Source organism: Arachis ipaensis, chromosome B08 (genome assembly GCF_000816755.2).
Source record: "Arachis ipaensis cultivar K30076 chromosome B08, Araip1.1, whole genome shotgun sequence".
Classification (NCBI taxonomy): Eukaryota; Viridiplantae; Streptophyta; class Magnoliopsida; order Fabales; family Fabaceae; genus Arachis; species Arachis ipaensis.
In genome coordinates, this window is record NC_029792.2 from 23,445,739 (window position 1) to 23,461,789 (window position 16,051).

The following is a 16,051-nucleotide window of genomic DNA, read 5'->3' on the forward strand; positions in this document are numbered from 1 at the left end:
AACTAATATTAGTCTAACATTATTCAGGTAAGTTCTATGGGGCCTAAATTGCCTAAATTACTTTTTAAAGTAAAAGATAAAATGTTTAAAATAAAAAGTAAATCATATAAAATTTATATTATTTATTTACCTTTTTAGTAACTTAGGTACAATGTGATAGACACCATATCATTCACCCATTATTCAATTGTAAACCACATTGTCCATATACGACGAAAGTGATGTCAAGGATAGCTCTACAGAAAATATAAAATAAATAGCTAGCCACGTAGTATTGATGCTAGACAAGTAGACATATAATAAATTATCGCCAATATTAGAAAAATAATATCTAAAATTATTTTATATAGACATCTGTAATTTTATATACACAATATTTATAACTACATATTTATTATATCTAAAATTTTATTGTCTCTTAAACATTATTATAAATTAGTAACTAAACCATATTCTAGTTTAGGATTTTACAGTGCTGCTGATGAGGATTCTAAACTTAAAAGCAAAAACAGAATAGAATTCCATATATGACACCAAGTTATTACGGTAGAGTGAATTGGGCTATAGAAGGTTGCAACAAAGTGAAGATTGCGTTCCAACCATTTTGTGACGGGTGAACGATGTCCCAGAAGAATGCAAGATTAGGATTTTGACACCCTTTATATTGTTTTGCTCCTTTGTCCTCCACATCAACACATTCATGTCCCATGTTTGCCACACAGCACTCCTCCAATGGATTCATTAGGCTTGAGTTTCCTGTACATAATAATGGGGAGAGGTAAAAATAAAAAAAAGGCATATAATTATTCATTAACATATTTAAGTTTTCGATAATATTATATGACTAATTCATTTTGATAATCAAATTCAACCAAATTCTAGCATGAAATTATTACCGTTTCAAAATTCTGCTATTCACAAACAACAATTATTACACGAGTCACATGCATATTTGTTTAATCAATATCAATAATTCAACCCTAAAATACAGCAAAGCATAAAACAGTCATGATCTCATGTCATGTACTCTCCCCACCAAAAAGAAATCAGAGAATGCCTGAGAAAATCGGAACATTTCCTGGCCGTTGGTAGGCTCAACAATACATGGCTATTGCTTCTTCTCCTCTGCTTTCCTTGGCTGAAAAGAAGGGGCACATGAAAGAAAATAAAAATTAATGGAATAGGTATAGATCACATACTCAAATGGAAGGAATGGTATTGAAACATAATTGTAAGACCGTGCAGAAAAATTAGTTGCATTTTCCAAAAGCATATGTATCACTAGTGCATCAATGAGTAACCACATAAAGCCAGCATGCAGAAGAGCGATATCGGACAACTAATATGGATTATTATATAGCATTATTATATATATCAGGGGAAGAAATTATGTCCATCTTATAGCGAAACTCTGGAACATATAGTTAATCAATACGGACGGTTTCTTCTTTGCTGTTTCCTGCAACATATGACATGTACCATGGCTGTAAAATCAATGGATCCATAGTGCATACTTAGGAGCTTCAATTTATCTCAGAATTGTAATGTATCTTCCTTGTTCTATATAACAATACAAGCAAAAAATACCCTTCAAACACCCCAATAAAAATGTGCAATTTTGCCTTAAAATTTATTACAGCCAAGATCAAATTAAAGTAGGATATCAGGCATGAAGAACAGAAAACCACCAAACTCATTATTGCTCCTATGAGAAAAGCTATACTCATCATGAACAGATTAAATGCAAAATGCTTTCTAGAGATGTTTAAGTTTGAAAATCAAAATTACTATCTCAGGTAGATGTAAGAGCAGTTTCGTTTCCATACAATTCTAAACTCCTAAAGTAAAAGCAATAATGCAGCACCAATGACCAATCACCATCGAGAAAGTAATAGAAAACGATCCGCAATGGAATAAAAAGCAGAGAATTAACATTGAAAGAACGCACCGAGCATAATCGCAAGTAAACAAAATCGATAAAGCTAGAAAAAAACAAACCTTGATGCCAGATGCGGGATGAGATAGCTCTTCTTTGGGGATGATGACAGGCCATGACTCACCAGCTTCTCGGAACATCTGCTCGGTCTCTAGGGTTTGGCCTTTTTCAAGAATCATGGTCCTTATGCTCTGTGCAGGGGTTGAGGTCGCATCGAAGGCTTGCTCGACGCCGTTGACAAAGGTCACAGTGATCTGCGGTGGGTGTTCGTCAGTTCGGCGCTTCACCTCCACCTGGAACGCAGGGTTTGATTCCCTCGCCTTGCGTGAGTTGCACTGTGCCATGAACTCCATACACGATGCTATTCGCGGGTCCAGTGCGTTGTACTCGATCTTCACTTTTGATAGGAACTTCAACATTTTCCCACTTGGAGGTGACGGAGAGCAAGATGCCACAACCGCACCGGAGAGGTTTTCCGATGTGACGGAAACAACACAAATTGCACGACGAAATTTTTTGCTGACAATGGTTTAGGGTTCCATCTTTAAACATGGCCCATTACTGACAAAAAAAACAAAACATACTTAGCCTGAGTTTCTTTTATAATTTTTTTTATAAAGAAATAAATAAAGTAAAAAGACAATATATCTGTATAAAATGAAATATAGAAACCTTTACCTGATTATAACAAATGGAAGTACTTTATCTGCATGTTTTGTTTCACTCTCTATGTAAACTGTGGTGGGTAATCACGATTTTAACTTTAAACGTAAACTGTTCTAGGTAGCTACGGTTTATATGCAATGAAATTTCAACGTAAACCGTGGGAGGTAGCCACGGTTTATCTTTGGAAAATGCCAGTCAGAAACCGTTGGTGGTAGCCACGGTTTATGAGTAAAAAATTGTGTGCATAAAACATGGTGGACTACCACGGTTTATGCAGGATATAGTATAAATATAGAAGCCGCTGTGGTCATGGCGGATCACATTTAAGCTATAGCAAATTTTGTGAAGTTGGGTGGCTGAGAAAGAATCGGGAGCTTTGATGTTTAGGGGCCGGTTTGAGGTTTTGAACCAGTTGGATGGTGGATCGATGGAAGACGAAGGTCGCATGTACCGGTTAAATGGCGTTGCGCATGTGGCTGGATACATCGAACAAGAGGTTAGTTAAAGAAGTTTATTGTTATCATTATTCATATTATTATTATTATTAATGTTAGTATTGTTATTTTATTATTATTATTATTATTATTATTATTATTATTATTGTTATATTGTGGTTATTATTAGAACTATTGTTATTATTAGAGAAAATATAAAACCAATGTGGGTGTATAACTACTTTTTTAAATTATATTTACTGTTATTAGTATTGATCGTATGTTGAGGGTTTCCTTATCCATATTTTGCAGCCTAGTAGGGTTATTAGCGGTGTGAGGAGACAGCAGAATATGCCTTTACACGACCAGATTATACCGTATTTGGAGACCGCGGGCTTGTATCACTTGGCTAGGCTGAACAGTCAGTGGTTCTGGGTTGATGAGCCTCTACTTAGCGCATTCATTGAGAGGTGGCGTCCTGAGACCCACACCTTCCACATGCCGTTTGGGGAGTGTACTATCACTTTGCAAGATGTGGCCTATCAGCTGGGTTTGCCCATCGATGGGGAGCCCGTTAGTGGGTGCCTGACTGAGTTTGAGAATCTGATGGAAAACGGAAGACCCGCATGGGTGTGGTTTCGCCAGTTGTTTGGGGAGTTACCTCCGCAGAATAAAATCAAGCAGATGACAGTGTGCTACACATGGTTCCATGAAAGGTTTCGGGTTCTCCCAGTAGATGCTAGTGAAGAGACCGTGCGTATATACGCGCGTGCTTACATTCTGATGTTGTTGTCCTCTCAGCTATTTGCGGACAAGAACGCAAACCGGGTTCACCTTCGGTGGTTGCCTTATTTGGCATCGATGGACGACTTGGGCCGATATAGCTGGGGGTCGGCTGCACTGGCCTGGTTGTATAGATGTCTTTGTCGTGGGACAAACAGAAATGTTGTTAACTTGGCCAGTCCACTACAGCTTTTACAGTCTTGGATTTTTTGGAGGTTTCCCAGTTTGAGGCCTAGTGGTTTTGATGTGTTCGGGTTTCCGCTTGCATCCAGGTACAGTTTATTATTTTTCGTGCATAACTAGTTCAATTACCTGTGTTGTTGTTCGTTATGACATTCCTTCAATGAAACTTGTAGGTGGGCTACATATCTACCGAGAAACGATGCAGTGGATCAGAGAGTGGTGGCTGCACGCCTTTCTTTGGATAGATTGCGTTTTCATGATGTGAGTCGTTTAGTTATTGCTCTTACAAGTAGTCGTTCGTATTTACTCTTATGGTCTTAACTAACGTTACCTTCTCCGATGCAGTTTGTGTGGGAGCCTTATTCATCTCCCGAGGTAGCTGCTGTTGTTCATCCGGAGATACTAGTTGATGAGCACCGTAGGCTATGGACGGCGGTCACTAGCCTGATATATTTTGCTGCGATTGAGTGGCATCAGGTGGATAGGGTGGTACCGCAGTTCGGTGGTGTTCAGCATCTCCCTCAGTTTGCTCTAAACATAGATTGGCTCCATGCGAAGGATGGAAGGGGTGGAGATCGATGGTTCCCCAGATATTATCAGGAGTGGCATTTGCATTGGGAGAACCGGGTTGATTCAGTCATACCGGTCGAGCAAGTAGCTGACCCCGGTCCATCAGCTGAGTACTTGGACTGGTGGTGCCGTGTGGGTCACAGATTCCTATCCCCAGATGTTGCATTTCATGATCTGAGGCCGATTGTTTTGACCGAGGAGGCTCGTCACAGAGGGTCGTCGCAGGCACCTCCCAGGGTGCAGGTTCCCGACAGGCCGGACAACAGGCAAGTGGATCGGCGTCGCCGTATAGGCACACGTACCACCGATCGAGAGTGGCGATGGCTCGACGACCGTTTGGATGAGGACCTAGTAGGTGCTGATGATAGAGGTGTTGTGGATCATCGTGTTCCTCGACGTAGAGCCAGACGACAGGGTGGACGGGATGGTCGTGGACGGGCTCGAGCCACAGGTATTCGCTGACTTTACTACCGCGGTCGTTGGCATGGACATCGATAATCCTATTAGTCAGTCAGAGTTCTTAGGGATATAGCAGACATGCTGAGGAACGATGATGCGACTCATTATAGGCCACAGATGCCTGGGGTTCATTCCCAGTTTGCCGAGTACCAGCCACTAACTCAGGATGTTCAGCCTCAGTTGCCAGTTGACCTCAATGAGCCTGCAGCTTCCCCATCTGACCCATGGTTCGCATTAGGAGGGACCCCAGCATCAGGTGCCAATCCACATACACCGCATAGGCCTTCAAGTTCTGGCACACAGCAATACCCTCCACACTTCTCCACTCTAAACTTGGAGGCTCTGGGTCAACAGGCAGATCAGCGACCGAGGAGGGTGAGGCGTCCTCCTTTGTGTGGCACCGGATGTCATCTGCTTGGTCATTTCGACGATGATGATAGTGACACCATCGAGTATTCTTATTAGTATGTTATTTGATATGTATGTGATAATTATATAGGTTTTAGGATCTATGGCTAAGAACTATCTTGTCACAACTATTACGCGCATTCATAAGAATACCTAAGTGTGGCAATTAAACAAGTAAAGTTAAAGGAGTCAAACAGACGAACTTAATACACTAAACAACGGAACGACATTGATTGACTCAACCAACCTTACATTACTGAAATTAAGACTTCCTAATACAACTTAGACAACAACCTTACATTACTAAAATTAAAATTTTCTAATACAACATAGACAACAACCTTACATTACTAAAATTAAAATTTCCTAATACAACTTAAACAACAACAACAACAGCATATACGTCATAACATCTAACCATCCCCGCCAGCTGTATTTCTTTGCTGGTCACAGTTCCTCCGCGTATGACCAGGCTGCCGGCAGCGGCCACATCGCTTCGGCTGGTTCACATCAGACTGATCCATGCTTTCGCGGATCCTGGTTGCCTTCGGACGACCTTCCCTTGTACGCCTCATGTTGGGATCAGGAATGACAGTTGGTCCAGAATATGGGGGCCATAGGCCTTCTGGGATAGGCGGAACAAACCCGTGCTTGTAAACGTTAAACAACTCACTCATACGATACACCTCGTGAACATATGACGCCCAATTCAGGCGCGAGTGGGCGCAACACGCAATGGCGTGATAACATGGATAATGGATTGCCTAAAAGTGGCCACAATCGCATGAGTGATCCCTAAGGGAAACTCGATAGCTACCTAGCGAGAAGTTCCTGGTCGGTATTGTCTCAGCCACTGTGTACTCTGATTGGTGCCTGTCATATAACGTGATGGTGAAGCACCTTGAGTCTCTTATGTTCCGATCAATAGCCTTCACCAACGCCTGACAAAATTCATGCCCAGATCCAAGTTGTGCCTCTGATGTCTGTCCGCGGACCACAAATAGCTCAGCAAGCCTCCCGTAAGTGGACTTAACCAACGAAGTGACCGGTAGGTTGCGAGTTTCCTTTAACATAGAATTCACACATTCACTAATATTGGTTGTCATGTGCCTGAAGCGCCTACCGCTATCCTCGTATTGGGTCCACTTGTCATACTCCATCCGGTTGGCCAAGTCACACATGGTTGGATTCTCAATCCGCATGATGCCAAACCAGTAATAAAACTCTGTTTCAGTTTTTGTATATGCAGCATTCACCAGCATCCTCCTTGCATCTTTACCCTTGAAGCTAAGGCTAAAATTCGCTGCCACATGACGAATACAGTACGCTCGAAAAGCACGTGGAGGCAGCCAACCATTCTCGGGGGCTTCAAGGGCAGCCTTGATGCCATTATGCCTGTCAGAGATAACAAGTACACCCTCTTGTGGCGTCACATGCGTTCGTAGGTTGGACAAAAAGAATGACCATAACTTTGCATTTTCTCCCTCCACAAGGGCGAAGGCTATCGGGAGGATGTTCGAGTTCCCATCCTGCGCTATCGCCAACAGTAGTCTGCCTCCGTACTTGCCATACAAGTGGGTTCCGTCAATACTCACAAGGGGCTTGCAATGCCGGAAGGCCTCGATGCAGGGCGGAAATGTCTAGAAAAGTTGATGAAAGTGCACCGTTGACTCATCGACCTCATCCCCAACTCGAACAGGAGAGGTCTTTAGCACAGTAACTGTCCCAGCCATGGTCGACTGTACCTCTAGCATCCAACGAGGCAACTCGGCATACGACTCCTTCCAATCTCCATATATTTGTGCTACAGCCTTCTGTTTTTCCATCCAAACCTTCCTGTAACTAGGCCTGAACCCGTAATCGGCTTCTGTTGCTTGTTGCAAGACCTTTATCGTAACCGCAGCATCCGCCCTAACAAACGGCAAAATCCTCGCACAGATAACATGGTAATCCAGCTGACGGTGATCACTGGAAATAGAGGTCGCCAAGCAAGTGTGCGAACCGATGTACCTCCTAACCTCCCAAGTGCTCTTTCGTGCACGCAGCGATATGCGAATCAACCAAGTACAATCCTTGCCGAACTCCTTGCATTTTCCATGATACTTCAGATGATCCGATTCCAAGACTTTGTACTCAACACCCCGACGAATGCTATAGTCCTTCACACTCAGCATAGCTTCATCTTTATTCTGGAATGATTGTCCAATCTGAAATTCTGTAGAAGAACCCCCAATTGTAGCACCACTGTCTGCCTGTTGACCCAGAGCCTCCAAGTTTAGAGTGGAGAAGTGTGGAGGGTACTGCTGTGTGCCAGAACTTGAAGGCCCATGCGGTGTATGTGGATTGGCACCTGTGTCATCATTGCTGTCCCCAATGATATCTACAGGCTCCTGGTCAGAGTCATCGTCCCGCATTGCATTCTCTACTCGATCAGGTTCTCCGAAGCCTTGAGCATCATGAATCATGCCACCACCGGTGCCCACCTCAAATGGCTGCTGCCAGACCCCAGGATTCTCCAACGGTACAGATCCAACTGTCTCCGTTCGATCTAAATCAGCCGCGAATGAAGGGAATGCGACCTGCGGAACAGATGGTCTTACCACAGGCATCGAACTAGACACACCGCCCACGGCAGTCGAGCTATGAACTGGAGCTGATGCCCCAGAACTATCGACACCAACCTCCAACTTCGCGAACAACTCGTGTATTCTGACCTCCGGAAAACTCCTAACACAATGAAACAGAACCCTAATATCTTCATCAGCCGCTAGCACAAACGTATCATACTTAACACCGGTCGAGACAACTGCGATGGGAATCTTGTAGAATAGCTTCTTCACCCACTTGTTCCTAAATACCCCAAGCTTCTGCGGGATGCTGTTCTTCACATCTGACAAAGTGCTTGATGAACTGATGAATACACTCAATGGTTCTCTGTCAGTGAACTTCACACCATATTTTTTGTTTCTTTTGATTTTTCCAGAGCAATGCACTAAGACAAGAAAACTCTCTTCCTCACTTGCCATTGTGATAATGATCTCTTCAGCAGCTTGAATCTCACTCACATATATATATAATTCCTCTCCTCATAAACCGTGGCAATTAACAAGGGTTTATGCCTATTCAAAGTCCTTCATAAACCGTTGCTGCTTACAAGGTTTTATGCACATTTATCTCCCTTCATAAATCGTGGTTGCCTCCAACGGTTTATGATCAACGTTCCTCACACGTAAACCCGTGCCAAGTAGCAACGGTTTACATACACTTACTCCCACGGATTACATAGTAATAAAAAAAAGACATGCATGTAACCAATTTTAAAATGTTGTAATCAGGTAACTGTGTTTCATTTTATTTACGTATATTGCCCTTAAAAAATATAGTTTTAATTCAGCAGTTTTAAATACAATTCCATACATTAATAATTTATTTAAATGGACTTCATAGATTGTGTTAATTAATATCTTTATTTTTATTTTATCTTTTTGTTTGTTACCCTTTAAAATATCTTTTTTTTTTATTATGGGATGTCAACATATCGCAATATATTATCTTTTTAAAATAAAAAATAAAAAATAAATTATATTTACATCAATTATGGAGTGTAATACTTATATCTATAGATGAAAGTTTGATGAGCTTACAGTGTGGCAAAATTTGATTCCTTTAATGTTTTTACATTACAGTGCAATTGCATAGTTAGAAGAGTTGTATAAAGTTATTCAATTTGAGTGGGTGGGCCTTTATGAAAAAAAGAAAAAAAAAAGAAAAAAGAAAGAATATTCTACCTAAATGGAGTAATTAAACCTAAAAATTAAAATTGAAAATTGAAAATTGAATTTAGACCCTTGGTTTTTGTTTTCATTTTAGATAATTTAGTTCACTAATATTAGCCGACTCCTGTGAAATCTAACTATGTTAGCCACTATTTGTCAAATGATATTGGCCTTTTCATAGTTTATGGAAGATTAGAGTATTAAATCTTACAACCCAAATGCCTTTGTGCATGCTAACCAAAATGACTAAAAATAAAGTAAAACAACAAAAAATCATTAGAAGTCTATTTATGAATTTCAATATGAAAAAACTATCATTTTTGCATATGAATATTTAAAACACTTGTAAAATTACCTATGGAAAAAAATTAACTTTATACATATAAAAAATGAGTTTCGTACGGACAAAATTTTTCAAACACTAAAAAATTATTATAAATTCGCAAACTATCCTCATCATCACCACTCTAACCACCATCATATCATCACTACTCTCACCACCATCATCATACTGTTTAACACTTGCATCCTCTTTGTTGGCAATTGATCCTCATATTTAGTTACTGGGTTAGCTTTAATATGAAATTTAACTTGTGCTTGATACTGGGCTAGTTTTTTCTACTATTATATAATCCTTTGTCCCTCCTACGATACAAGTCAATAACAAAATATAGATTAATTATGAATATCCAACTGTCACATACTACATTTTTTTTATGAACCCATACTATGTCAGTTTGTTATAGCAAAACATTAACCATTTCAATTAAAATAAAGGAAGCTAGAACAAGGCTGGATGAACTTACACTTTCATGTTTTAGGAAAAATAAAACACTGTCGCTTGGAGGAAGAAAAATATGTTTTGCAAAAAAGAACACTGATGAATCTTGTTTCTCTCCTCCTCTTTCTTCATATTCTCTTTATCCCCTTTTTCTTCTTACAATTTTCCTTCACACTTGAGGTTATAGTTTTCTCATAAAATTCTTTTTCTCCCTTCTTCATTTACTCATTTCACTCTTTTATTGCAATTTTTCAATTTGAGTTCCAATTTTGTATCTTTTTTAGTGAGATGTTTTCTTCTTCGAAATCAGGCAGAGCTTTCCAAGCTCAGATCCTCTCTCCTCTTTAATGGCATTGACGGCGAGATTTCTGGCAAAATCCTACCATTATGGTCTAAAGATTTAAGGAAGTTAAGGTTCTGAAGTTAGAGTTCAATAGAAATATTGAAAAAATACCAGGTTCAATTGCATTACTAGAAAGCTTGGTGAGTTTTGAATTTGGCTGTTAAGTGATAATAGTTTGAAGGTTCTGTTCTTGGTTTCTTAGAAGAGGTAGAAAGAATTGGAATGGTCAGAGAAGGTGTAAATGATGACAGCGGTGGTGAAAAAGATAAGGATAATTTTAAAATTTAGAATAATCTTTTGATATTTGAAAATTTTTGTCATACGAAATTCATCTTTTATGAGTATAAAAGTAATTATTTTCTTATTAATAATTTTGTCAACATTCTAGATATTTATAGGTATAAATGGTAATATTTGCTTTCAATGATAATGATGCTTATAAAAGAATTTTGAAACCTTTATAACAATAATAAGGACCTACAAAAAGAAAGATGGCAATATCATGATGCCAATCTTTTTGTTATGCATAAAATGTTCACAATGTGGGATTGAAATGTTTCCCAACTATCTTATGAATAATGTACACCTTAACTCCAATCTCATGAGTTATGTCCCTAATTTGGTGGCATTCTATCCATTCCATATTGATAGTCGATTTAACCTTTGTTAATACGTTCATAAATTAATGTAACGTGTCAAAAAAAGATTAAATCGACTATTATGACTCACGAATATGTAATTTGTATATAAAAAAAACGCCTTCATTGTCTGTTCTTCCATCTCAAGCAATATGAAAGCTCCCAATAGGATCTAGATACACTGAAACTTACTGGATTTAGCATTCAAAACCACCTGCGAAACAAGGCGATTAAGCCTTTCAGCTCCCGGACCGGGTTTGAGGTTATATATGTCCCCAAGCTCAGTACATTCTGGTTTTCCTGAGCACCAACCTCCCATTGTGAATAGTCCAGGGCTCCTATGTAGTAATGTGTTGTCTATCAAATCAAGAACAGGATCATCTCTAACGAATTTCCTTGCAAAGGCGGCGCCACTAGCGATCATTTTGTCTGTGTCCTTGATGGTTAGGATGTGGGGATGCTGCTTCGGAGGAATGTCCCAAGAAATATAATGCAAGTCACTGTTGACAACAGTTTTAGCCATCTCCGGCGAGTTGCACGCAACAGTATGGAAATAGCCTTCCGGGGAAGAAACGTAATTAGTGTAGTACATGAGAAGGGTCCTTGGTAGATTATCCCATCCCCAGATAACATATTCAACAAATTCGCGCGATAAAATCACCCATGCTGAACCTAAAATGTAGCAACAATAATTCATAAAAAAAATGGAAAGTGAAATAGAAAAAGAGTCCTACTTACTAGGTGACCAACAGTTATTTGGCCAACATGTTGCTAACACTCATAGAACTTCTCAAACATGTGTGCATGTATTCTGCGTCATGTGAGCGCAAATTATATTGATTCATGTGTGCATGTGTGCGTGTAAAGCCTAATAGAATGTCAAAAACATAGTGCATTGGTTAAGTGTTTGAAAATTAGTTTCTCATGGACCGAAAGAAGAAACTATAATGCCATATTTGTACACTAAGGTAGAAGTTGTTTGGAGAAAGAGAAACATATCTCTTTCTTGAGATAAAATTTGCCTGATTTTCTATCGTCTCAAAAATTGGGACAGCGAGGATAGGAATAGGGACACAATTTCTTTTGTTTTGTTTCTGTCTCAATGTCTTTGTATTTTCTTTCTGTCTTGAAATAGTTAACATTACCGAATACAAGCTATAAGAGAACAAGTTTTTGAAGTTGATCATGCATACATTGTAATTGTGCCTTAAGAAGCTATCTCTTATAGATAACTTATTGAAGTACAAGAGCAACCAACATCTCATCAACAAAAAATAAAAAGTTTACACAATTTATTTCTGGTTTCATTCTCTTAATTGACTATTCTTCTCCAAATTAGCATAAATGAACCTTTAGAAAAGTGTGATCAAACTCAATCATCACAAGATGAAAAAAGAAAACTAACCAGTGAATAGTCTAAATGATGTTGGCAAATTTCTATTAGGAGTGACCCAAAATACTTCAGATTTGTTTGGCTGGTAAAGCCCTGGATCAACAATCAAAGGCATCGCTCGTTTTTTCCTGCACAATGTGGTCCAATTCGGGATCATGTATAAAAGCAGGTTCAATCAAGATAATCAAACTTGAGAATTCACCTAACTAGTGGAACTCTGGTAAACTAGAATCGTAAAACTCAATGCTTGAACTCATAGGAGTATACATGTAAATCCATAAATTAGATAGGAGACCCAATTAAGTAGGGACTTCAATAACCTTGGATTGTAACGTTGTTTATGTCAGGGGGAAGGAGGGAGAAGGAAAACTTACTCCTTCCATCGTAACCGACTTGTGTGCTCAATGAAGTTAAGATTTCTATCTACCTCCAAGAAAGTATATAGAAGATCTGCAGAATCATACACCTGTATATTAGTCTAATAATCATTGAGCAAAAGAAGCTTAAAAATGGCAACAGAAACATTTCTTCTATAAGCCAAACAACTAACCATCTTGAGTCACAAGAGGGTAATCTGAAGCACTGAGATTAATAAACCAGTCCCAATCTTTGCTTCTCTTTAGAAGAATGGCACAAGCATGAAGGGTAGCAGCAACCATGGTTGGTCCTGTGTAAGTAATAATGTTCGCCTTTTGAATCACAAAAACATTTCCCCTCTCATTGAAGATATGCTGCTTCTCAACTCTCAAAGTAAGCTCATTCCTTTCCTGTACCGGGGACTCGAGGTCCAAATGAAGAACATAGTGGTTTAGCGGATGGTAAACAGCATGAAGAGTCCTCCAAATCTTCTCCAAATCGCCTTTCGAGCCGGCAATCAAATAGGCAAACCGGGGAATCACAGGACCAGATGGAGCTGGAGCAGGGGCAACCTTTTTTTCCATGACATCCGTGGTTTCGTTTGCTTGATGAGACGGGAGAAAGAAAAAGAGTGAATTCAGGGAGTGAATTGAAGATGCAACACCAAAGCTTGAGGTCACAACAAGAAACAATATGCAAACAGCTGAAGTTATTAGGAGAGGGAACAACCACTTCTTCTCTAAGTACAAGGACCCCATCATCTCTTTAATTAGAGCTTCAGGGATTCTTAAACAATTTTCATGAATCACTGAAACATATAATGTTTTTCCAATTCACCATCCATCATCATCAGCCACTAGAACATACATAGTTGAAATCCTCTTAAGGCTCCTCAATACTCTCTTCCTTTGAATAGTGTCTGTTCAATGAATGAATGAATCGATCAATAGCAAAGTAACAAACATGAACTAAAGAAATTCAATCTATACCTACTCTTTGATCATCCAGTAAGGGAACCGAATCATTAAAATATATTACAGAAATGAACAACTAAAGTAATTGTTCTTATCAAACCAGCTAAAAAGAAAAAGAAGATTTTTCTAAATCTGTTATTGAAATGAAAACATCATATCTAGAAGAACACAAGGATCCAAAAACGTTTCTTTGATAAACTGATGATAAATTCATCTCGAAAGAAAGAGGGAAAAGAAAAACTGAAATGGAGAAAAACCCGGATCAAAAGTTCAAATTTTGACGAGCATTAACATTGAGAGAGTAGAAAAGAACACGAGGAAAGGAACAAGAGCTGAAGGTTTAGCTCATAATGATGATCATGGTCATTATTATATAAAGAATACATGCAGCTGGAAAATAACATCAATTAATAATAATATAAAGTGGTTATAAGTTTTAACGAGAAACAGATCAACGTGAGTGGAGGAAGAGGGTGAACCTGCGTTGTGTTGTGATTGTGATGGAGATGGAGATGTTAAGAAGCATCCACGTCTAGGAAGAGAATAAAGATTATGAGTGATGATTTCAGATTTATTTTTTGTTAAAAAGGAAAACAGAAACCGATGAGAAACCAGTTTCTTATTCTGTTGGTGTAATGTAATCTTGTAACTTTGCTTCTCAGTGTTTCATTGAACGTGTCAGCCAAATTGGTGTTTTTTTTTTGAAAAAAAATTAATTTATTATTATTTTATTTATGTTTAATATCCAAGTATGCACTTATATTTCTTTGCGTCAATTTAATAAGAATGTAAGTAATGTGTATCCTAAAAGCATATTAAGATTATTGTAAATGAAAAAATGTTTATATTTGAGCTTACAAAATATGTCTAATTTATGTTTTTATTAGTGGACAAATTATATTTGAAATAAGACGGTACACAGCCGATCTAATAGTAACAAATTAAGTATATGTGTCTTCTTTTTATATGGGTTAGACAGACTTAAATACAGATCTTTATAATTTATATCTAGCTCGATTCAGAGAGTAAGGTAAATACTCTCTAACTACTTCAATTATCACTATTTAGATGATAACTAACTTAAATATGGAATAGATAATAATTACTCATTATCATTTAAAGTCATCCTCAAATAATGACTAGATTACATTTATATCTCTATAAATATTCTAACACTCAAGTATTTTTTTTTTAATCAAATCTCATTTAAAAATTACTTAAACTCTTGTTGATTTAGACATTAAAATTCTTTGTAGATATATCTTTTATTATTGTCTAGACAAAACCGTTGATAAACTACTATTTCGCTGAACAAATTGAAACCCTTATCCTAAATATTTAAATTTTATGTTTAGACTCAAATTTAATTTAGTTTCATGTAATATCTTAAAAATTTTTTATTTGCATCAAATATACTCCTAACAGCTAATTTTTCAAAAAACTTAGGTTCAATTCAGCAACAATTTTACAAAAATAACCATCAATACAAATAAACTAGAGATAATTGGCATGTATTATTACTGGATTAATCATAAATTTTTGGACAATTCACTTAAATAAATTGTTTAGAGAAGAATTTTACTCAAATACAACTTTCTAAACAGCAAGACGCAAATGCAATTTTTCATATAATTATAGAAACTGCTACTGGCAGTAATAGTTCAGAGGAGCATGTAAACCGCTACTGGCAGCCATGGTTTACATGGAATGTTGCGCAAACAGAAACCGCTATAGGCAACAGCGGTTTCTATACAAGTTGGCTTGGTTAGCGGTTTATGTGTTGTGCTGCGTGAACGTAAACTGTTGGAGACAGCCGCGGTATACGTTGGAAGTGTGTATAAAACTGCGGAAGCCAGCCGCAGATTCTTTGCTTGGTGTGGAGTTAGAAATTTGTTAGAGAGAATAAATTCTAGAGAGAGGGAGGAGCACTCTGGGAGCGGATTCGAGTTTTCTCAGTGATGCACCACTATTTTATGATATAGTTTGGACTGAATTGAGTGGGTTTGTGTCAACTAATCTCACACTTATTCATTGAAATTGCATGTTTTTTATTTCCTTCTTGATTTTGTGTTATGATTGAAAACTTGCTTCCTAGGCCTTTAAATTTGCTATATTTAATCCTCCTTTATTATAATTCGGTTGGCAGTTTTGATTCTGATTTTCGTAAATAGTCTCTGTTTGACGAACCGGACTCGATTCATGAGAGGAGAGAGATAATAGTATACTATTATCATTATATTAGTATTAGAAAATGCTTGAATGACATTATAAGGTTACCTGGTCTGTTTTTGTTAAAAACAGAAAATCGGTTTAACCGGGTTCACAATTTACTGGCGCAGCTTAGCACCAG

General features: G+C 38.1%; 4 protein-coding genes across 8 annotated transcripts; 1 reads left to right on the forward strand and 3 right to left on the reverse strand.

Moving 5' to 3' along the window:
* LOC107614324 lies at window positions 401–2,516 on the reverse strand. Of its 3 annotated transcripts, none has more exons than XR_001614392.2 (3): window positions 1,999–2,516; window positions 1,058–1,138; window positions 401–756 (listed from the first exon to the last, which is right to left on the reverse strand). XR_001614392.2 is itself a non-coding variant. In XM_016316534.2 (2 exons), exons 1-2 carry the CDS (start codon window positions 2,353–2,355, stop codon window positions 1,109–1,111), a joined length of 387 nt encoding a protein of 128 aa, XP_016172020.1. In that variant the 5' UTR covers window positions 2,356–2,515; the 3' UTR covers window positions 830–1,108. The 3 variants fall into 3 exon arrangements, 1 of the variants encoding a protein (XP_016172020.1); XR_001614391.2 differs by having other exon boundaries at window positions 1,037–1,138; window positions 1,999–2,515; XM_016316534.2 differs by lacking the exon at window positions 401–756 and having other exon boundaries at window positions 830–1,138; window positions 1,999–2,515.
* On the forward strand, window positions 2,826–5,034 carry LOC110265269 (serine/threonine-protein phosphatase 7 long form homolog). Its single transcript, XM_021108187.1, has 4 exons — window positions 2,826–3,098; window positions 3,349–4,091; window positions 4,176–4,263; window positions 4,348–5,034. Exons 1-4 carry the CDS (start codon window positions 2,982–2,984, stop codon window positions 5,032–5,034), a joined length of 1,635 nt encoding a protein of 544 aa, XP_020963846.1. The 5' UTR covers window positions 2,826–2,981.
* Window positions 5,853–8,465, reverse strand: LOC107610762. Its single transcript, XM_016312765.1, has 3 exons — window positions 7,185–8,465; window positions 6,246–7,079; window positions 5,853–6,203 (listed from the first exon to the last, which is right to left on the reverse strand). Exons 1-3 carry the CDS (start codon window positions 8,463–8,465, stop codon window positions 5,853–5,855), a joined length of 2,466 nt encoding a protein of 821 aa, XP_016168251.1.
* Window positions 10,823–14,332, reverse strand: LOC107614551 (beta-glucuronosyltransferase GlcAT14A). 3 transcript variants are annotated; one of them, XM_016316741.2, is made up of 5 exons: window positions 14,181–14,332; window positions 12,921–13,646; window positions 12,745–12,820; window positions 12,383–12,498; window positions 10,823–11,649 (listed from the first exon to the last, which is right to left on the reverse strand). In XM_016316741.2, the coding sequence occupies exons 2-5, from the start codon at window positions 13,486–13,488 to the stop codon at window positions 11,150–11,152; spliced, it is 1,260 nt and encodes a 419-aa protein (XP_016172227.1). In that variant the 5' UTR covers window positions 13,489–13,646; window positions 14,181–14,332; the 3' UTR covers window positions 10,823–11,149. The 3 variants fall into 3 exon arrangements, with proteins under 3 accessions (XP_016172227.1, XP_020964813.1, XP_020964814.1); XM_021109154.1 differs by lacking the exon at window positions 14,181–14,332 and adding an exon at window positions 13,959–14,146; XM_021109155.1 differs by lacking the exon at window positions 14,181–14,332 and adding an exon at window positions 13,959–13,976 and having other exon boundaries at window positions 12,921–13,331.